The sequence below is a fragment of the Strix aluco genome, chromosome Z (genome assembly GCF_031877795.1).
Source record: "Strix aluco isolate bStrAlu1 chromosome Z, bStrAlu1.hap1, whole genome shotgun sequence".
NCBI lineage: Eukaryota > Metazoa > Chordata > Aves > Strigiformes > Strigidae > Strix > Strix aluco.
The window spans coordinates 72189980-72212211 of record NC_133971.1 but is presented as its reverse complement, the minus strand read 5'-3'; the positions used below and the strand labels follow the sequence as shown (position 1 = coordinate 72212211).

Here is a 22232-nt window from a genome sequence, read left to right as displayed (position 1 = left end):
TTCACTCACCCCTTCCTCCCCCCCAGTGCTGAGAACAAGAAAATGAAACAAAAGGCTCAGGAATCAAGATAAGGACAGGGAGGGGTGGCTCACCCACTACGGTTGTGAGCAAAAGACAGACTTGTTAGGGCAGGAAAAAAAAGAACATCACTTTAATTCAAACACTAACATCTGATTTGCGGAAAACAGACTATACAACTCGGGGAGAGTTATAAAGCAGGTATGTTTACTCCGGTGCTGGGGTGCAAGGGGATTTCTCCACAAAGCTTGCACACCCACAGCACGTTTTACCAAAAACTTATAGAGGGTGGATATACATATCCATTGGATTACATACCACAAACATACATATGCATGAGTAAGGCTGGGTTAGTTCTAGAGGCTGGTGTCAGCAGTTTATGTTCTCTTTGCACCTGCACGTTGCCTCCTGGGGGGCGTCTTCAGGGGTCTTTTGGAGGAAGGCTTGTAGTCTTTCTCACCTTGTACTTTTCCTTGGAACATGCGCAGATTCTCTTGGCCAATTTCTTGAATAACAAGAGTGTTTTCAGCCGGTTTACTCATTCTATCTTATCTAAAAGTACCAGTGGAACTTCTACCGTCCATATATGGCTATCTTATTCATTAGAAAGACTAAACTAGTTAGAGCACATCTGCTTTCCAAGGACACGAAACATATTTTTGCCGACCATAGTAATTCTTGGTAAGTTTCCACAGCAAACTGCTTTGTTTTGATGAACACAGTAGCAGTAGCCCTTGGTAAGCTTCCACAGAACAGTCAGGGCAAGCAGGATTATTAAGCAATATTCAGGAATCATTAGAAGTTGCTATAAGTAAATAAGTTGCAAAGCAGGTGATCATTTCCTTGTATCACAACACCAACGCTTAACAGAATGAACAGTGAGAAGCATAACCAAATCCTAAAAACTCCTTCCTCCGCTTCTCCCTTCTTCCCAGGCTCCACTTTGCTCCCAATCTCTCTACCTCCTCCCTGCTGGCCACACAGGGGACAGGGGGTGAGGGGTCCAGTCAGTTCGCCACTTCTTCCAGCTCAGGGTGGGGGGGAAACTCCACTCATTCTTCTCCTGCTCCACGTGGTTCCCCTCTCATGAGAGATAGTCCTCCATAAACTTTCTCTGGTGTGAATCCTCCCCATGGGATGCATTCTTCTCAAGATGCTCCAGCATCGGTCACCCCCACGTGTTGCAGTCCCTCCAGCGCTGCACTACAATGGCAGGGGCTTCTTCTTCCCTAGAGTTCCGGCCTCCTTTAAGTGGAGCCACCTGCTCTGGTGTGGGGCCCTCCACAGGCTGCAGGTCAGCATCTGCTCTACCACAGACCCCCATGGGTGGCAGGGGGGCGGCCCTGCCATCTCACCATGCGATACAGGGGGGGTCTCTGCTCTGGCGCACCTCCCCCCTTCTCCTCCGTTCTTCCACTGACCTCGGTGTTCGCATACGTGTCCTTCTTGTAACTCCTACTCACAAGACCCAACCCCCTCCCAGGTTCCCCTTCTTAAATAAGTTATCACAGAGGTGCAGCCACCATCACTAATTGGCTTGGCCTTGGCCAGAGGCAGGTCCAACTTGGAGCCGGAGGAGCTTTGAGAAGCTTCTCACAGGGGCCACCGCTGTAGCCCCCTCCCCTGCTACCAAAGACCCCTGCCACACAAACCCAGCACACGTGATCTGTGCAAGAGTAACAACCAGCATCTACAGGACATAACTTGCTGTGCATGCAGAGGCCATCAGCCAGGAGCATGACCTGCAAGTCTGGGACATCCCACACCCATCAGGTGTGCCTATTCCCCTGCCTTTCACTGCCTCATCCCATTGTTCCCTCCACACAAGACACAGACCTACCACATTTGCAAAAAGGAAAAAAGAAGAAAACCCACATTGCTCCACTTGCACATTCTTGTCATCCATATTCTCTATTTAGATGGCAAACCTTTCCCACGCAAAACTGTAACCCAAGTGTTTTGTACGTGCCGGGATTTGTTATTCCCAGCTACTGCCATGCTGCAGTCCTCTTTGCAGCATTAGCTGTAGGCAGCAATTTCTCCACCTAGGATACGATCGCACCCTGCAAATCTGAATTTTAAGACAGGATACTGAAAACAAAACGCACAACGGGAAGGCCACGAGTTTTCTTAGTTATATTTTGAAATAAACGTCTACAAACAGCAGCAGTCTTTCTCCCGCCTGACGGGAAAGCGGGGCACGCACCCTGCTCTCCGGTGCCACCGAGTGGAGCCGCTCGCCCGAGCACTGCAAACGCTGCTCCCCCACGCAGAACAAGTCCGCCAGCGCCGGGCGGCAGGACCACCGCATGTCACCCTTAAGGAGCAGAAATACGTGCGTGCTCACAGCAAGAATACTCGGTGTCTAAGAGTATTTCCACAATTTTAAAATATGATTTGATTAATCCTTAAAGAAATGCTAAACCAGAGTTTGCCACGGTATGGCTAACGGATGAATTAAACTTCAAAGGCAGACCTTTGCGAGCAAAGGGCAAAACAGTGCCAACGGGCATTAATGCGCTCTATCACATGCGCGGCAGAAATTGTTACTTCTGTTAATTCGCGTGTGTTACCGAGGCTGCAAACAGTGGATACCGTGCCGGGGACCACGAGGAAAGGAGCCCGAAAGCGACAGAGGCAAGGGACTGGGGAGGAGGTCGGGCACTTTCACCACAGGGAGCCAGCCCGGGGAAAGAGAGCGGGGGACACGGCACGCGTGTACCGGGTTCCCGGAGAGGCCGGGCGGTGCCAGGACGCTGCCGAGCACTCACGCGGGGCAGCGCCGCCGGGCCACAAGGTGGCGCCCTCCTCGGAGCCCGCCTCTCCGCCCCGCCTCCCCGCCGCCCGCCCCCCGCCCCGCCTCTCCACCGCCGCCCCGCCGCCCTCCCTCCGCACCGGCCCCCCTCCGCCCCGCCGCCCCGCCGGCCGGGAGGGCCCCCACGCACCTCCCGCGGCCGAGGGCGGGCCGGGGCGGTGGCGGGTCCTGTCCCGCCTCGCCTCGTCGCGCAGAGGGCAGGGCCGGGCCGGGCCGGACCGGCGAGAGAGGAGAAAAGGCGCGGAGCGGCGAGAGTCGGACAGTTCGGAGCGAGCCGTGCCGTGCCGTTTCGTGCCCTGCCTGCCATGGCGTTGCTGGTGGTGGTGATGGGTGTGAGCGGCTCTGGGAAGTAGGTACCGGGCGGGCGGCGGGGCCGAGCAGCGCCGGGACTCCGGCTGCTGCCCCGGGCGGGGGGCGGAGGGTACTGGAGCCCGTCCGTGGCGGGGCTCGCCCCTTTGCCTGGGGGCCGCGGGGTTTGTAACCGACTCTTCGCGCTTCCTTACAGGACCACGGTCGGATCTTACCTGGCGGCGAAGGTATGGCTGTGTGGCACGGCGGGCGCGCTGCTCCCGCGGGCGTCCCCGCGCCGGGCTGTAGGCGGCGGGGCTCGGCTGGCGGCGGGCCGTGGCGGGAGCCGTGGGTCGTGCGGCGCGGCGTGCGGCCCGCCGGCCCCGGGCGCGGCTGGGGGCTGTCCCCGCGGGGTGCAGCCTGCGCGCCGCCCTCGGCTTCGGGGCGCGGGGTGTCGGCGGCTGCTGCTGCTAAGCTTTGTAACTTTCGCTAATCGTCCTGACTCAGGTGGTGATTCGTGCTGTGGTGTAGTCTTTGTAAATTCTGAAATCCTTAGTAGATCACCTGGTTCGGCTGAATGATGCCTAACTTTACTTGGTTTTTTTCTTAGATGGGATGGAGATTCTATGATGCCGACGATTATCATTCTCTGGAGAATAAGAAGAAGATGGCAGAAGGGATACCGCTAAATGATAAGGTATCTTGTATAAACCCTGAAAGAGCAGTCATCAACGCGTTTGTCTCTAACCTCTGGCACATGACGTTAAAGGAGATTGTGCTTTATGTAGACTAGGCTGATTGTAGGCATAGGCTGAACGTATAGGTCTGCAGTTCAGAAGAGGAGGAGGCTTTTGTGTTACAAAGGATTCTGCATAAAAGAATAGTTCATCAAAGTGTGCTTGGTAGCTCAAAAGGGGTTTGATGCTGTTTCAGGATTTGTCAGAAATCTTTCCCTCTACATCCATATAGAGAGTTGCAGCTCTAGACTACATGCTGCTTCTTTGAGTTAAATAGATGAAGACTGACAGATACCTTTACTGAAATACATTTCATCACTTTCAGTTACTGCAGAGATTATTCCACAGTCTTCTGTTTTATATGCTCCCACTTCGCACGTGCTTCTTTCCCTTCAGCCTGTTGTTCAGCCTAAACAGATAAAAATGATCAAGTTTAGTTTTATAAAACTTAAAAGTTCAGAGACTTGAGTAAATTAGAAAAGTTACGAGATTATGGGAAATCTCTAGAAACAAAGCTGAACGAGGGAGCTCTTCAAAGCACTCTCTATAGACTGGGAAAAAAAAAAATTAGATTCTTGTTAAAAGCTTTAATCTTTCACTAGCAGTTGGAAATTCATATAAATCAGTATGTTGTCTAAAGCGGCACTGCACAATTGAATGACTAAACCATACAGTGCCCACCAAGAAGGAAGCATCTCTTCTGAAACACTGGAGATGCAAAATTGTGAGGGCTATCTTGAATGCCAGTGGGAAGTTATTCTGTAATGACAATAACAAAAAATTGTTGCATTTATTTGTCCACATTATCATTTGTTGTGCTCATCCAGCAGTAACAGTGTTGAAGGATGAAATGGGAGCAATTATTTAGTGCCCAATAGGTATGACAAAAGTGGGGGCTTAAAATTTTAAATAAGATTATAAGAAGCTGATCAATCATGTTGTGTTTGCCAAACTACTGAGCAAAAGTGTTGCAAAACTGTGGCTATGATTACATTTACTCGTGATTGCTAGTGACATAAGAATGATATAATTAAGTTACTGCAGATAACTAAATTTACATCCGTCCCCAAAAAACTCAACTTTGATCCAAAGCATTGTGTGTGTATGCCCAAGGTAAAAGGAAAAAGAAATAACAATTCAGGCTGTACATTTGAATTGTGTAATAGAAGCAAGAAGGAAGTTGACTGTCCTTCAAAGGTTTATAGGGTGCATGCTACACATAAATACATACTATGATCACCAGATACTTGTAGATACCTGTAATATAAAAAGTACTATTCCACTAAAAACATCTTATTGATAATATGCCTGGCACTTCTCATTAGCCTTCAGGCGGTGGTAGCAAATCTACGTTAGGAAGAAGAAGAATCAAAACTCAACTTGCTGTATAGTTTAATGCTAACTTTAATTTATAGTCAGATGCTCTAGATGTTAGAAGCAATTGTTTCAAATCAATCTCATAGACATTTTTGAACTACCTTGTTTTCTTTCTAGGACAGGATTCCCTGGCTTTGTGCATTGCATGGTGTCCTAAGGAGGTAAGAGAACATGTAGCTTTAAGGAGTAATGACAAAAAAAGTACCAAAAGTATTTTTCTCCATTGCATTCCAAATCAGAAATGTATGTAGTAGTGTAAAAACATTCTGCGGGTAGTAAAGCCATTCTATTTTCAGTAATCTGAGCTGTCATAATAATTGCTGAGGGTGAGATGATCCCCGCATAATAGCATTGGAAAAATTTTTGCCAAAGATAGTTGTTTTTCTACTGTCTGTGTAAAAATAATTTCAAGGATCCACTTCAGTAATAAGCCTGACATTAGCTACTTACAAAAGACAACCACAGAATACACTGATAATGACAGTAGGATAAAATTTTGTAAAATACTGTTAGTTTGAGTAAGATCATGGTGTCAAGTTTGCTTGACACCATCTGCCTTAGCATCCTCATAGAGAACCTGGTGGAAGTAAGGACTGAATGAGCAGATGGTGAGGTGTACTGAAAACTGGCTGAACAGCCAGGCACAGAGGGTGTTGATCAGTGGCGCAAAAAGTCTAGCTGGAGGCCAGTAATGAGTGGTGTACCCCAAGGATCAATACTGGTCCTGTCCTGTTTAACGTTTTCTTTAATGAACTGGATGCTGGGGCAGGGTGTACCCTCAGCAAGTTTGCAGATGACAGCAAACTGGGAGAAGTGGCTGATCCAGAGGGACCTCCACAGGCTGTAGAGATGGGCTGGCAGGAACCTCATGAAGTTTAAGAAAGTCCTGCCCCTGGGGAGGAACAACCCCAGGCACCAGTACAGAAATAGGGGGGCACCCAGCTCGAAAGCAGCTTTGCAGAAAAGGACTTGGGGGGCCAATGGTGGACACCCAAGTTGAACATGAGCCAGCAACATGCTCTTCTGGCAAGGCAGACCAGCGATACCCTGGACTGCATTAGACACAGTATTGCCAGAAGATCGAGGGAGGTGATCCTTCCCCTGTCCTTGGCACTGGTGAGGCCACACATGGAGTGCTGTGTCCAGTTCTGGGCTCCCCTTTACGAGAGAGACATGGACATACTGGAGAGCATCCAACAAAGGGGCATGAAGATGATGAAGGGACTGGAGCATCTCCCAAATGAGGAAAGGCTGAGAGAGCAGGGACTGTTTACCCTGGCTTTACACAGAGGCCATTGCTTGCTTGTGTGCATCAGGTGAGTACCTCATTGGAGCATGAGTTAATTCACTGAGAAATTTGTCTGGATTTTTATGCTGGATCCATTGCTTTGTTACCTGCTAGCCCAAGGCCACTGCCCAGCACCAGAAACTTTGCAAAATCAAGTATACTTTAAAAGACACTAATGCCAGTGTTCAATTACTAGTACTTATAAGTAGCTGAGACTGTCATTGGCTTACCTAGGTGATAATTGTAGGTATTATAAGTTCTTGTTTCCCTGTGAACCAAAATCTGATGATCATAGCATGATTTTTAAATAGGTTTATACCTCATTTTACTTTGGTTAGAGAATTGTTGCATTTAAGGTGATGAACTGATTTGGTAAGAGATGAATCCCCTTGCATTCTAGCTGGTCCATCAGAGATCACAGGGACCAGGGATGGCTGGACTTATCTCTTAATAGATACGCCAATTATGGCTGTAACTATAGGCCTGACACCAGATGCACGAACAGCCCGTATGCTGTGGGTCCTGTTGCATTCAAGAGAAGCAGTCAGGTTCACAAATAGTACGGTTTATTCTTACGCAACATCTACAGATTCTTTAAGATCGCCTGCGATAAATGCACAAACTGCAGGTTGGCTATATAGCACTACACACAAAAGAAAAACGATTGCAATCACACACACTTAATTCCCAGGTAATCGCTCGGTGTAGCCGAGGGCTCAAAACTTACCAAAAGGCACCCCTTCTGGGGGGGGCGAGGAGCACAAACCCATCGATCTGTCCCCCTGATTTGGTATCAGATTATCGTCCCTCCGAGTTAGATACAAACTCGGGGTAGTATTTATCTAAGTACGTGTGAGTGGGTGGGACTGTGGTCAAGACATTGTTTCTTGAGTAATGACACAGCATGTTCCTTGGTGCGAGGGGTGCGCTGGTTTTGTGGGAAAAGAGGATGAATGAGAGACAAGGTCAGCAGAGTACTGCAAAACAGTCCCTGAGAGAAGGGGAAGAGCAGGAGATAAATCTGTCCTTGAGGTAAGTAAAAGAACGGGACCGCACAGCCTCCACCTCGCTTCACATTCCTCCTTGGCGCCACGGCAACACGAATCACTGGATCTCCATCTCATCCTGTGTTTGTTCTGGGCACCATGTGTTAAGGAGATGTGTGTTTTGCAGATTTTTTTCTGTTTTGCTTTTCCCACACTTCCAGTAAGAATGTATTTTCTTAGGCAGGCATTTCAGTCACTCTTCATAGAGACAACTAATTCTAGATCTGCTTGTCAGTGAAACGGATGCACCCATGGTTTAATGCGTGCTTTATTTTAAGAAACCTTGCCAGTAAAAAATACATGTGCAAGGCATTAATTTACCTGCATCCAATCCCTTGTTTAACTTGAAGTGGACATATATGCAGTGCTGTCAAGGAAACAGCAAACAAAACATTATGGTTAAATCTGAGACAGTGAAAACAGGTGTTAGAAGTATACCTGTGCATGTGTTTAAGAACAGAGCTCTATGGTTCAGCAGCCACTTGCTCTCTATAGACAGATTAGTATAGTAATTTTATATATAATGGGTGGGAGTTTGTATGGATATTCAGTTGCTGCTATTCTCAGCAATTAAGGAAATGATCATGACACTTCCTTGTGCTAGAATTGAATTTAATTTAGGAAGGAACAGTGGCTAATAAAGAAGGTCCCCAAGATGAAGATTTTACCAGGGGGTTAGCAAGCCTGACCTCACTTTCAAATCATACCTTTACCTGCATCAGGAATTTATTTTCAAAATCCTGTCAAAATTATGAAAAACTACCACTACTCCCAAGGATCCAAGGCTTGTCTACCTTGTTCAGCAGAACTAATGAGCCATTTTATTATAGCACATGTGGATGTTTGTTTTTTGTTTGTTTGTTTTTTTCTTTTTGGTAGAGAAGAGTCATTGAGACAAGCTGCTGTTCTGGCCTGTTCTGCACTGAAGAAGATGTATCGCCGTGTGTTAGTTAGTGGACCATCTGCAATTGAAGGCAACCAGCCAGAGCAACCAGAAGAAGCGGAACTGAAGATCCTCTTTGTTCATTTGGATGGGCCTTTCAACATCATTGCTAGCCGTCTGGAGAAGAGAGACCATTTTATGCCACCTGAGCTTCTCAAGTCTCAGTTTGATACTCTCGAGCCTCCTAGCACACCGGAAAACTTTATTACTGTCAGTCTAGAAAAATCTGTCCCTGAAATAGTGCTGGAGATTGAGAGCACCATTTTTCAGGGTGAGGCTTTTCTCGACTAAGTTTCTGAATTACATGTACGGAAATTCCCTTAAGGATATCAAAGATCTGAAACACCCTTTTAATTATTCAATTGACTATTAAATCAAACCACCTTTTTTTTCCCACTATTTAAATGAGTTGCAATATTAAGAGCTGGTATACTACTCCTGTTGTTTTTATCATGGCTCTGTAAAAGACGTATAAGATGAAATTACCAAAAACTGTCAACTTTTTGAACCCTTCACCATATGAAGTTAAAACTCCCATTTTAGGAAGAGCCTGCTTTTGAAAATCCTGCCAAGGGTCACAAACTTCATTTTAATTACTCTGTCAGACATGGAGATTGGCACATCTGCTATTAAGTGATGAAATAACTTACAGTTCTGTTAGAAACAATACATTTCAGGCAAGAATATGCATGATGAAGTTCTGTGCCTGACACTGCCAATGCCTCACTGCCAGATTTTCAACAAGTTGTAGCTTCTGTGTTTGTGTCCTTGCTAACCTCACGAGGGCACTTGTGCCCTGTGAGAGCTTTTGTGAACCTCTATTGTATGCATTGCATAGCAAACTGAAAAAGAAATAAGGTAGTTGTGGTGAGGCAATATACAAAATACAATTGTGTGGAAATCTTTAGAAATAAAGTAGAACTGGCATCATGTTGGCTCTGAACTCTCATCTTTTGTGTACAAAGCGTACCCATCAATGAAGTGCAGTGAAGAATGAGTCAGCTAGTGATCTAAGATACTGAATACAAGATTGATAGATGCTTCTTTCTTTTGGAAAAAACTTAGTCTTCCGCAGGTGGGGCCTTCTTCACTTCTGTTTTCTGGTATGCTTTAGTCTTCTACCTCAGCCAATGACCAGTCCAATATATGCTTATGGAGAGGTGTTCATACAACTCCTTTAAAGCTTGAGATCAAACTATTTCTAATTGTTGTGGTTTGAGCCCAGAGGGCAACTGAGCACCATGTAGCTGTTCACTCACCCCTTCCCCATCAGGAATGGGAAGGAGAAAATGAAGTAAAAGGCTTGGAAATCAAGATAAGGACAGGGAGGGGTGGCTCACCCGTTATGGTTATGGGCAAAAGACAGACTCATTAGGGGAATTAAAAAAAAAAGAATATCACTTTAATTCAAACACTAACAGAAACACTTAACAGAGTGGAACAGTGAGAAGCATTCTAAAAACTCCTCCCCCACATCTTAAAAACACCTTCACCCACTCCTCCCTTCCTAGGCTCAGCTCTGCTCCCGATCTCTCTGCTTCCTTCCCCACAGCAGTGCAGTAGGCAGGGAATGGAGGGGTGCAGTCAGTTTGCCATTTCTTCCACCTCAGGGAGCAGCGGGGAACCTCCACACATTCTTCCCCTGCTCTACGTGGCTCCCCTCTCATGGGCAAGGGTCATCCATAAACTATCTGGCATGAGTCCTTCCCACAGGATGCAGCCGTTCCCATGCTGTTCCAGCATGGGTCACCCCCGCACGTTGCAATCCTCCCAGCACTGAACTACAACAGCGGGGGCTTCTTCCCACAGGGTCCTGGCCTTCTTTAAACGCATGTGCCTGCTGTGGTGTGGGACCCCTCACAGGTTGCAGGTCAGCATGTGCTCCTCTGGAGACCCCCATGGGTGGCAGGGGGGCAGCCCTGTCAGCTCACCATGGGATACAGGGGAGTCTGCTCCAGCACACCTCCTGCCCTTCTCCTTCTTTCTTTCACTGACCTCAATGTTCACATAGGTGTCCTTCTTGTAACTTCCTCACAACTCCCCTTCACAACTCCAACTCTTCCTCCCAGATTCCCCTTCTTAAATACATAATCACAGAGGTGCAGCCACCATCACTAATTGGCCCGGCCTTGGTGCAAAGGTGGGTCTCACTTGGAGCTGGGGGAGCTTCAAGGAGCTTCTCACAGGGGCCACTGCTCTAGCCCCCTCCCCTCTATCAAAAAACCCTGCCACACACACAAACCCAACGCAAGTGTAATTTTCACCTAGATAACTAGCTGAAAAATGGTTGTCTTGGGTCTCATTTTGTATGAGTAGTAAGGGCTTTGTGGTTTACTAGACAAACTACTGTGCTTAGATCAGCGCAATAAATGGGCATCATCTGACTGAGTGGGCATTTTTCGATACAGATTTGGGATTGTAAACATTAACACAGTGTCCTGGTTTCAACTGGGATAGAGCTAATTTTTCTTCCTAGTAGCTAGAATCCTGCTGTGCTTTAGATTCAGTATGGGATGACACACACACCCCGCCAGAAGTGGTCTTTTTCTGTTTGTTCATGACCTGGAGGGAGAAAACCAGACAGTTGCCAGTTTTAGTCTGCTGCTGTATGCTACAGCAAGACTAGAAAAAATGCTTGCGCTCAGTTCAGAGACTGTTTATTCTGAGAGCCAAGGTACAAGCTTAAGACTCAGAGGCAAAGTACCAGAGACAGGCATGTCAGGGTGATTCTTAACACCCTCAAATTTCAGAGACTAGGCACCTCTTCAGGCCAAGTAACTTGTTTCTGTAAAAGTTTAGTAGCTATGAAAATCAAAGAAATGGCACCCTCTTGTGGTACCTCTGCTTTTAATGAAGTCTTCATATTTTTCCAATACACCATTCTATGAACAAAAGAGCTTTTCAAATATACCCATTATTAAATACAGATTTATGCTCAATTTGAAAAAAATAAAACTACATCATGACACTGTACAGTGATGGGAAAGCAGCTGCATCCTGTCAGAAACAGATATGATCAGACCTTCAAATAAAAAATAAAATTGTGCAGCATTTTCAAGTTTGAACTCCAAAAAGGCTAGACTCTAATTTTCAGATCTGCTTGCAAGCAGTTATAGCATGCTCACAAAGTGGCTGGCACTAACAGAAAATTGTACTCAACACTTAAAAACCATTCTCGCTTAGGAAATATGTAAACACCTTGGGTTTTGGAAGTCTTTTCTAAACAAAACAGTATGTTCCTACTTATAGGCAGTTCATGATTCTTCAGATTAGGTCAGTGTATTTCTCACTCTTTGCTCCCGTGACAGGAGTATTTCCTTCCCTTAACCTTTTAATATATTTGCCCTTTACTTAAAGCAAAACAAAGTATTCCCACAGTACAAATGATGCTGAAAGGACAACAAAGCAACCGTTTAAATTAACATGCCATTAATCTTGTGAACAACAGGTGCAGTTTTCACTACCAGAGTTCAGTACCTTAGTCTGGTATGTCCTAATAGTTTGTGCTTGAAGGCTGTAATTCCCACTTACATCCTTCCCTTAAAAGAAGACACCTCTGGACTTTCACTGTTCCAGCCTTCACATTAACTAGAAATTATCAGGACCAAAAGCTAGTCATGTTTTGCAGACCTAGTGTTCCTGAGAACCTCCTATTTCCAAGGGCAGCTAGCAGTATGAACACAGTAAGATGTTAAACATACACCAGTTTCATCAGAGTGCTGATCTGAAGATAATGCCAAGCACCTGCATTTCTCTCTCACAATCTCAGGAGTGAGTTTGCCTCCAGCTTGCTCCATCTCGGAGGGGGACAGATAGAGCCAAAAAGATTGCAGAACCTGCCCCTCCCAATAAACAAGTAGAAACCAAGAAACCATTACTTTCACGGGAAAGTGCGGGTGAAATTTTCAGGAATACAACTTCTTATAGATGCTTTCTTTCCCTCTAAACTCTTGCTTTTTATTTGGAAAAGGAAGGTTGCAAGACTCCCAGGAAACTTTTCATTAGCTCCGTCTGATATTTATTTTCCCCAACACAGAACCAGACTTGTGTAATTAGCTGGACAGAACTGTTGCAATTTACTATTTCTTAAATTTTTGTCACAGTGCCACGTATCTGAATTTCACAATGCTAAATCCACAGGGGCTTGCAGGAGTGGTTGGCTTTTGCCCCTCTTACAGGGAAAGCCTGCTTGGTTTCTGCAGGCCTGTTCACATGCAGCTGCAGGAATGCACGAATTGCTTAAAAAGCATACTGGACTTGAATTTCACAGTGCTGTCTGTGGACCCCAGCTCCACAGTTTGAGACAGTTCCAGATACTGCATAGAAGGTTGTCAGTAAGTTGTCTGCTACCTGCTATGCTGAAACACAACAAAGCATTACTTCACTTATACCCTGTACATCACAAATTAAAAGATGTCAGTTATCCAAATGCTAACCACATACAACCATGCTGATTTTAATGAGGCTGTGCATGTGTATAGTGAAAGGAAAAGATAGCAGAACAATCCCTGTACTTAAGTTTAATTTACCTGCCCAAACACAATCCTACATTTCATTCACTTAACACTATATTAGGGATGTTGTATTCAGGTTAGTTGGGCAGGTTATTTATATTTAGCTCAGCTTATTTGGATGCAAGTTTTCTGTGTTCTGAAATACATCTAGCAAAGGCAGCAAAAACTAAGGAGGAGACATCTGGAGTTAGAAATTACTTTTTCTGCCTCTGTCACGAGCACAAGTTATGTATGGCATCTATACCTTCTGAAGAGTTTGTGCTAAGCAGTTTGTAACATGCTGTGTAAATACTGTACCTACTACAGCATAAGTATTTTGCAATGCTACAATGCGGAAATAACAATGAAATGTTAGTTCCCAATAGCAGTATCCATTCATATATGAAACACAGGAAGGATAGACACAACTCAGCTCTAAATGGAGGTGGTTATTTTATTATGCAGGCACTGAACCAAGAAGAGAATTAGACAGACCATATACTTTACAAAACTAGCCATCTTGCTGTCACATTCCCAATAGTACTGTAACAGCATTTGATTTGAATGTATGCATTTTAAATCTTTTAAATGGCATCTGTCAGTTCACACTACCATGACTTTCAGCTTTTTTCTTTTTGCAGCCTTTACTTTCTCTAGCAGTAGTTTGATGATCAGGTGAGGCAGTTTTGTGGACAATCCCATCAGATCATTTGGTCCAATGCAGAAGAAAAGAAGAAAGTAGGAAAATAGACAAGCCTCAGGCACACATGCTCTTCTTCTGGTCCAAAATGCAAGCAGCAGATTTCAAACACAAGTTATCAAAGTGCTCAGATTTCTTCTGAAAAAAGAGGTAGATACTTCTGAAGAGAGAATTTTAAAGAAGGACAGGAAAAGGGGCAATGGGGGGCCATGAACAGGAACATTTTAATATGCTATTAAACCAGCACGTGTGATCTTTCTTTTGTTGTTAAAGATATAATAAAGTCTACCCTTCCTATAAGCCTTGTTCTACTTACTGTGTTTTCTGACAAAACTAAAATTCCTGCTATGCAAAAGGTGGCTCAGTATTCTACCACTACTTACAAGAAAGTACCTGCTGTTACTACTTGACAATAGTTACTCATTGTGGGAATACAAGGGAAGATCGGCAAGGAGGATTGTAAGCATGCTCAAGTGACTTGCAGGTGGGGTGCCAAAAAACACATATATCACACTAATTGTTTAGCTCTGTGTGCTTGATGGGTAGAATGCCTGAACTTAGGTAACGCAGGCCTATGAGAAACTCAGAGGCACCTTATCGAAAATCCTCAAGATTCCTGCCCTGCTGTGTGAAAGATCAAAGCACAGTGGAAAAGTAGGCCTGTGAAAATCCCCCGATCTATACAGGCAAAAGCAGCGGGCCCGAGATCTTTTCTTTCTTCTCCTTTTCCTGACCAGCAAGGATCAAGATGCATGGTGTCTGTGTCCCTGCTTGCATGCCTCTGCCCAGGTGTTGCTGTGGAGATCCCTCAGGTGTGCTTGTTCCTGCATCCTGCCTGTGCCAGCTCACAAATTGGTAAGTATCAACTGTACTTCAAGAAGGAAACTTAGCTCAAGGGTTTATTGTAGAATTTAGGTCAAACTTCATCTCTTGTTGAATTGCAATAAAATTTGACTTCAAATACAGTGTCTCATAGTTGGTAATGTGCAACTGAAATACATAGGTGAACTGGACATTGTCTCAAGAAAGTGTTTATGCTAGTTAAATTCATTGTTTTAGTGTCTTGGTAAAACTTGATAAAAATTATTCCTTTCCCCATCTCACCCTCACCCTTTCATTTGACAGTAACCTTTTTGGATGTTACGGATTACATTCTCAGAAGAACCTGCCTTCTGAATGATGAGGTGTCTTACTTTCTTAAAACAAGGTCCCAGTAAGGAACACTATAAAGTCAAGTCAAGTTAGTTACTTTGAAGAGCTAATAAACAGTCATTGTCAAAATACTGTAGGTATTTTAAAAGGTTTTCATTACATTAAATTCATCTTACCAATAGATTCTATTTTAAATGTTTATTTAACACACCATGCCACTCCATCTATGAGACCTTGATCCAAAGGCAGAGGCTGCCAACCAAGAGATCTTCTTTAACTTTTCCCAGTACCATGCATCAGCAGCATTCGATCAATTTACTTACTGGCAAAGAAACAGACAAGATTACTGGAAAGTAAGTGAAACTTCTCTTCTGTGGTAAGAATACAATGCAGTTATGCCAACATTACTGTATACATGACTTTGCCAAAAAATTTTAAAATTTCACTACATGCTGAATGAAGCGTGCTCAACTTCTTACTTGATATTGCGTTATAATCTTGCTTCATCAAACTGATTAACTTTGAGTTAAAACAGGTAATTTTAAACCATTTGCAAGCAATGATTTTTAGAGCAAACAGAATTTATACTTGTACCATCGTAAGAAAAAGAATGTTCAAACTAATGTAAAATAATGTAATTTTACAATAATGTGAAAGCAATATAGGAATTGAGTAAGCATGTTCACAACTACACTGACACGGAAGACTAATAAAAAGCAGATGCTACTCAGTAACAGACACAGTGGCATCTTTTATTCTGCTACCCCCAATTTATCTAAGCTAGTAGTCTTCAGCATTATATGCCTCTTAGTCTTTTTCCTCCACCTCACACTCCAAGAGTTGTTTACTAATCTTAGCCCAAAGCTGGTGAATATTCACAGACCTTACACTCAAATGCCAACTCTTAAGCTAGTCAGTCATCTTGTATTCTAGGTAACTAAGTGCAAACACACCGAGACAAGACACTTAAAGACTTTTTAATTCATTTATTACCTGTGCACAAGAGAAGTAACTACCAATAAAAACTCAAAAGATATACAGTATTTTTTTACATGATGGCAAAAAGTAATTAGAATATCACATGATCATGAATGAAATGAATGTTTCCAATTACAAATCAGAATACATGTTAGAATCTCAATGGAACAAGCCAAAAAGCCTTAGAAGCAGTTCCAGGGCACAGGGCAGTGCCCCCTGAATTTGCACAATGATAAAGGTAATTTACCGTTAATCTTTGTGAATATTGAGACAATGTTACAATGCAAATTTTTGTACAGTTAGATGTAAAGAGATAACCAGAACAGTAATTCTAGTATATTTTAACTGAACTTGCTTAAGCATTTTTGCTGATGGTTACCAAAGATGCCGGAAGATTCTACACCAAAAACAAGTCTTACAACTTTATTTTTTTCTCCCCTGGCCTTTTTGCATTACTTATAATCTCATTCTATTGCAATGTGTAAATCTCTATAAATGAGCTGTCTCCATTGTATATATTGTGTTTATACTTTATACAAATTAAAGCAAAAAATGGTAGATTACTCAAGTGGTATAAATCCTTCAGCATTTTTGCTAGCAAAAAAATACATGCCAAAAATCACAATAAGCAGTATTGGTACCCACAAATTTTAGCTTCAATTAATTTGTTTCCTTTTTAATTTGTATTCTACATAAATTACTACTAAAGGCTAATGTTTAAGTAGTAAATAAATTGGACAGTTGTAGGTCAGAAAAAAACCTGTTAACCCAACTGTGAAAGCTGATATTGTTCAGAAAAATCACAAATAATGCAGAACAAAAGTAGTGTGATGCATGCAACAGAATGAAAATGAATTGATTCCCACTGTTTGAAGAAAACTACTGCACTCCACCTTAAAATGCATCAAACCAATTTTAGTTACAAGACAATCCCAAGAGTCAGAATGAAATAAAGCAAATATTTTAAAGATTTAAGAGCTGTTATCAAAAATAAATTACATTTTTTCAAGTTAAAGAAACACTGCTATGACGGCTGAGAGCCAAGCAGCCTTTCAATAGCTGCATTGATGTCTCCTCCTGTTGCTATTAGCGCTTGTAAGTTTGCTTCACGGTTCAGAAAGCCCATTGCACTCAGCTGCTCCAGTTGTTGCTGAAATCGAACTTCTGGATTTTGTAACTGCTAAGAATAAAATTTCAAGCTATAAAAGCATAACACATACTTGGCAAATTACAGGATTTAAACACAGATGGTTCTGCACCACTCACTCTCTACTAATTTCTGACTACAACTTTTTCAAGATCCTGAAACTATACTATGACATAAATTCAATTCACAATAGAATTATTTTGTAACAAGTCAGAGCAGCTTGAAATTTTAAGAGTATCTACTCTTACATGACCTTCTTGAACTACAGGAAAAGCTGCTTGTTTGATAAAAACACATTAAAATTAAATTTGGTAAATTTATGTCTCATGAAGAGTTTCTTAAGATATGCAAAACTAGTAATGTGGAAAAGCAAGGATTATGATGATGTCATTGTCCGTAACGGTGAATATCACAGGCTTTTTCTTTTCCTTGACATAAAAGTCACCTCCTTTTTAATGCTCCAAGTATTTGTTGACTAAAATTACCAAAATTCTGGTTGTTAGAAAGCTTCAGTCTAAGGCAAACTGACACCTGTGCTTTATAGGATGATCCTGCTCACACAAACTCATGGCAAAATTCCGCATGATTTCAGTGGTATGATCTTCACTTCAGAGCCATTTCTGAATCAGAACAATTATGAGAAAATAATACGCTGCAGTAATACTAAGAAGTCACTTTTTAAAATCAATGAGTCAATTTAGATACCAACACAAAACTTGGGCAGTTACTGCATTTTCCATTTGTTCTAATTTAACAGTTTCATACATAAAGAAATTACTACCAGTGTTTATCAGTGCATATGGTTTCAAACCAATACAATATAAAGACATAACCTGAAATTTAAGAACTGCCCCTCACCTGCTTCCCCCCAGAAAAACTAAACAGAACGTTGACTCAGTAGTGTTAAGATTTGACAACGTAAGTGAAAATGTATGAGACTATAGTTTCCTACAGTGACACTCACCAATACTTTCTCATGGTTAGATAACAAGATAAAAAAGCCTGTCTGTCCTGGTTTCGTCCATGATGGAGTTAACTTTCCTTGGGCTGGGAGGGAGCAGAGCTGGAGGGCCAGGCCCAGATTGGTCACTGCAGTATTCCATATCATGTGACATCATGCTCAGTATATAAAGGAGGCAGCTGCTCTCTCATTTCCGCTTCCACTGGGCACAGCAGCAGGATCTCTGTGCTGTTGGGATTGCTGCTGGGGGCAGGTTGCATACTGGTCGCTGGGTGGTGAGCAACTGCATTGTGTATTACCCGTTTGGACTTCCTATTGTTACTGTTGTTTTGTTATCATCACTAAACTGGTTTTTTATTCAACCTACAAATTCTCCCTTTTTTTTTTTTGCCCCTCCCCCATTTTACCAGGGAGGGGGGAAAAAGTAAGCAACTGGCTGCGTGATGACTGGCTACCAGCCAAGTTCAAACCATGACACTGTCTGATCAGCAAGATGAACTAACTCACCCTGTGGCAACAGAGAAGGAAAAAGCAGGACTGCCCCTTCTACCAGCAGCCTGCTATTACACTGGTTATGTACCACAGTGTAAGGGTGCTGTTTCACATAGCACTCTGGAGAGTTAACAGCATGTCTCTTTTAAAGCCAGTCCTGCTCACCACTCTGCAACTACTGGCAAAGCTGCTACCTTTGCTTGACTTCTGGAGCTCTCTCGAAACCCTTACTCAGTATGTCAACAAAATGGACTGCAGCCCAGACCTGCAGTATGCATGATGTAGGAAGCCATACAACAAATCAAGGCTCCAAATAACCAGAGTGGGGCTATTCCAAAGTGTACAACAGAGTCTTAGTTACAACTAGAGAGTAACAGACAGACAGACAAAAAGCACGCAGGTAACCGTGTTCAATATGCTTAAGCTTTTCTCTTGCCTAAGCCCACATTTCACTTGCCAGTGAACCTTATAACCTCAATCTGTCTCAATTTTTCCAAGCATTTCAGAAATTCAAGGGCATGAAGATGAGTGTATAGAAATCAGTTCTTCAGAGGACACTTTTACCCAAATTTGATGTTTTTTCAGCATTTATTTCCACAACTGCAACACTACTTTTAAGCCACCTCTGCTCTCCTTTGACCAGAAGTATCCAGGGAGCTCTCCCCTCAACTATCAGCCTCCTTTCTAGTGGTTTACAATGAAAAAATAAAATACGAATTTTACAAAATCTAGAATATACTGATGTACTTTACCTGAGCATTTGCACCAGCAAGTGCCTGCAACATTTGCTGGACAAACTGCTGGTGACCAGGTTCAGCAGTTCCTGATGCTGGACTTGTATTTTCACTGGGAACGGAACTAGGTACAGTGGATCCTGTAGAAGTTCCAGTGCTTCCCAATCCACCTAAACCAGGATTAAATCTGCATAAATGACAGAAAAAGATATAAACCACTTCAATAATAAGTGTCTTTAATAACAATAGCTTGTCTCTTTTAATTTATTTAATTACTGAGTAAAAATCCTGTCAAAGAGGGGGTGACATTTTAAGTAAAGTACTAAGACAAAGACCAGAGTCATCACTGCTTAGAAGTGCACCGCAGGCAAAAACGTGACAGATTCTAAAACAAAATTAGTTCAAAAAAAGGCAGGAGGAGGAGTCTTTAATAAAAACTGGGCAAATCTCTATGCGTAGAAAGAATGAACAACGTAACAGGAGAAAAGTTCTTGTCTAAATTTTTGAGACCGATTCTTACCCTGGTATAAGCCCAGGTGCTTCTGTTGCTAGTGTCTGCAAGCCCTGCTGAATCTGTAGCAAAGCCTGCATTGCTCTAGGGTTTGACATAGCTGATAACGTGTCAGGATTCTGCATCTAAGAAAAGGAGAGAAACCCTTAATCATATGCAGATATTCAAAGTCAATCTTTATCATTAGATGTTTTATAGAACACAACATTTCAGAACTTATTTTTCAACTTTAAGTTCAAATATTTAGATGAAATCCTTTAGGTATTTTTTCTTTTGAGAAAACTTTCATAGGAGGTGATATAGATATATATCTATAGATATAGATATATTAAAAAAATATATGTATCTTATTTTATATATACACACACACCTATTACAGCCTCCCTAGGAGGTCTGACTGTAGGCTCATTATGGCCTCCCTGGGAGATCCAATTGTAAATTGTACCCCTCCCCTGAAGAGGTTAGACAGCTATAATGCCTGACCTTCTCCCCCTGGTGTGACTTGGGCCCGCAAAAACTTGCATAATCCTGCAAGTGGCAGTGGATGGATTCTCCTCTCTAGATAAAGAATGGAGATTCAAACAAGGAAAAGGGAAAGCATTGTTTTGTGCGGTCTTGGGAGCCGCCCTGGTGGCTGCCTGAAAGGATCAACATGCAACTCAGCAGGCAGAAAGAGAAGCAATAAAATTCTTGTAAGAGCTAGTAAAAGCCCTCTAGGATCAACTGGCCAAGGAATGTAACGTTACTAAAAGAGTTAAGTCCTTGCAAGAGCAAAACAATTACTGCCCTTGATGATGACTACCTTGAAGTTTTGCCAAATGTTTGAGACACGGGGTGGTGCAAGGAACTGAAGGAATTAGTGCCTCAAACATTCATTGAACTGTTTGCTGCACTGATCTTTTAAGGAGAACCACTAAACTTTGGCTCTGTTGTGTAAGTTTGATACTATGTATAAATGATGTAGCCCTTGCTAGCAACTATGCCCTTGAAGAAGAACTAAAGACTGATAAGAGGGGAACATCCACCTCAGAAGGAGCCAAAGGCTGGATGGTTGCCCAAGAAGCATGAAGAACTCAGTGAAAACCCAGGTAACTGGGGGAGAGGTAAAGGTGGCTGGGGGAAATTGCAACCACCAACTCAACCGGATGAAAGGGTTAATGCATCCCATCCCCCCTCAATGCATGCACAGAACCCATGCTCCACTTTTCCTCCTCTCTCATGCTAATGGGTTCATGGAAAACCTGCCTCTCCTCAACCTGGGGTGGTGACCTGGATTCTTTGACTCTCCTCTTCTCCCTCCTCTTCCTCCTCCTCCTCCCTTCCCCTCCTCCCTTCCCCTCCTCCTCCCTTCTCCTCCTCTTCCTCCCCCTCCTCCCTTCTCCTCCTCTTCCTCCCCCTCCTCCCTTCTCCTCCTCCTCCCCCTCCTCCCTTCTCCTCCTCCTCCCCCTCCTCCCCCTCCTCCCTTCTCCTCCTCCTCCCTCTCCTCCCTTCTCCTCCTCCTCCCCCTCCTCCCTTCTCCTCCTCCTCCCCCTCCTCCCTTCTCCTCCTCCTCCCCCTCCTCCCTTCTCCTCCTCCTCCCCCTCCTCCCTTCTCCTCCTCCCCCCCCTCCTCCCTTCTCCTCCTCCCCCTCCTCCCTTCCCTTCTTCCTTCTCCTCCTCCCCCTCCTCCCTTCCCTTCTTCCTTCTCTTTTCTTATAGATTTATCAGTAAGAGACCAAACTGCTTACTGTCCTTTTCCAACTTTGTTTCTACTGCAAGTAAAACATTTTAACTGGTTGGTTGGTTGGTGTCATTTCACCCTAATTTAACCTGAGAGGATCACAAAATCTTTATGACTCCTTGGGCTCCCAGTCTGGGTTGTAACACTGTTAAGCAACAATGCCGAACACAATGAAACTTGACCAACTGATATCTTTGAATTATCCAATATTTCTTTTTCCTAGCTAAATTCAGACCACAGCAGTTTAATCATGATGACTTCTGCATGTCTTCCATATGTGTGCCCTCACAGCCTAGACAAATGTGAACAAACACACTGCAAAACATACTAGCAGGCAAATATATAATATTTAAGGGCTCTCGCTCTACTGTGATTTCAATTAAAAACTGGCTTTCACATCCACAGCTTTAAAAGGCAAATCCTTTTCATTTCTGAAAGTATATGTCCAGAAACTTGACTTCTGGATACAAAACCAAAACTAATAGCTTATGCTCACCTGCTTAGAGATGCCACAGGTAAGTGAAAAGTAATGTGTTTCAGTCACAAGTGACACAGTCTTGGTAGCCAGACCTACCTCAAATGGCAGACAGGCTTATTAATCTTAGCAGCCTTCACTTAGCAACTAGATCAAATTTCTTTTGCTGCAAAAACTTTTTTGATTCACATAGAAATCACAGATTAAGGTTAAACTTCCTCTGGTGCAGAACAGAATTGCAGAATAGGACATGAAGAACTCTGGTCCGGAATACGGGTGTGTAACGAGACTTAAGCACAGCAAGTTGTTAATGTTCTCCATTCAGCTCCTGGATTTTTATCTTCCTGATAGCTAAAA

The 22232-nt window shown here is 43.3% G+C and overlaps 2 protein-coding genes across 10 annotated transcripts in view; one reads left to right on the top strand and one right to left on the bottom strand.

The window, feature by feature from the left end:
• The first annotated feature begins 2907 nt into the window (after nt 1-2907).
• On the top strand, nt 2908-9443 carry IDNK (IDNK gluconokinase). 2 transcript variants are annotated; one of them, XM_074813152.1, is made up of 5 exons: nt 2908-3183; nt 3340-3370; nt 3733-3819; nt 5354-5397; nt 8450-9443. In XM_074813152.1, the coding sequence occupies exons 1-5, from the start codon at nt 3140-3142 to the stop codon at nt 8802-8804; spliced, it is 561 nt and encodes a 186-aa protein (XP_074669253.1). In that variant the 5' UTR covers nt 2908-3139; the 3' UTR covers nt 8805-9443. The 2 variants fall into 2 exon arrangements, with proteins under 2 accessions (XP_074669253.1, XP_074669254.1); XM_074813153.1 differs by lacking the exon at nt 3340-3370 and having other exon boundaries at nt 2934-3183.
• Nucleotides 9444-15157: 5714 nt separating this feature from the next.
• The window catches only part of UBQLN1 (ubiquilin 1), a 30852-nt gene continuing 23777 nt past the window's right edge, over nt 15158-22232 (bottom strand). The window contains exons 9-11 of one of the 8 annotated variants that reach the window (XM_074811781.1): nt 19691-19806; nt 19189-19357; nt 15158-15180 (exon numbers count right to left, since the gene is read on the bottom strand). In XM_074811781.1, coding sequence (XP_074667882.1) covers nt 15178-15180; nt 19189-19357; nt 19691-19806 — 288 coding nt within the window. In that variant the 3' untranslated portion in view covers nt 15158-15177. The other 7 variants (XR_012621529.1, XM_074811776.1, XM_074811782.1 and 4 more) reach the window with 7 other exon arrangements.

Coding starts and splice junctions, on each gene's coding strand:
- IDNK (XM_074813152.1), top strand. CDS start 3,140: ATGGCGTTGCTGGTGGTGGTGATGGGTGTGAGCGGCTCTGGGAA. Junction 3,371..3,732: donor GATCTTACCTGGCGGCGAAG/GTATGGCTGTGT, acceptor TTTTTTTCTTAG/ATGGGATGGAGATTCTATGA. Junction 3,820..5,353: donor GGATACCGCTAAATGATAAG/GTATCTTGTATA, acceptor TTTTCTTTCTAG/GACAGGATTCCCTGGCTTTG.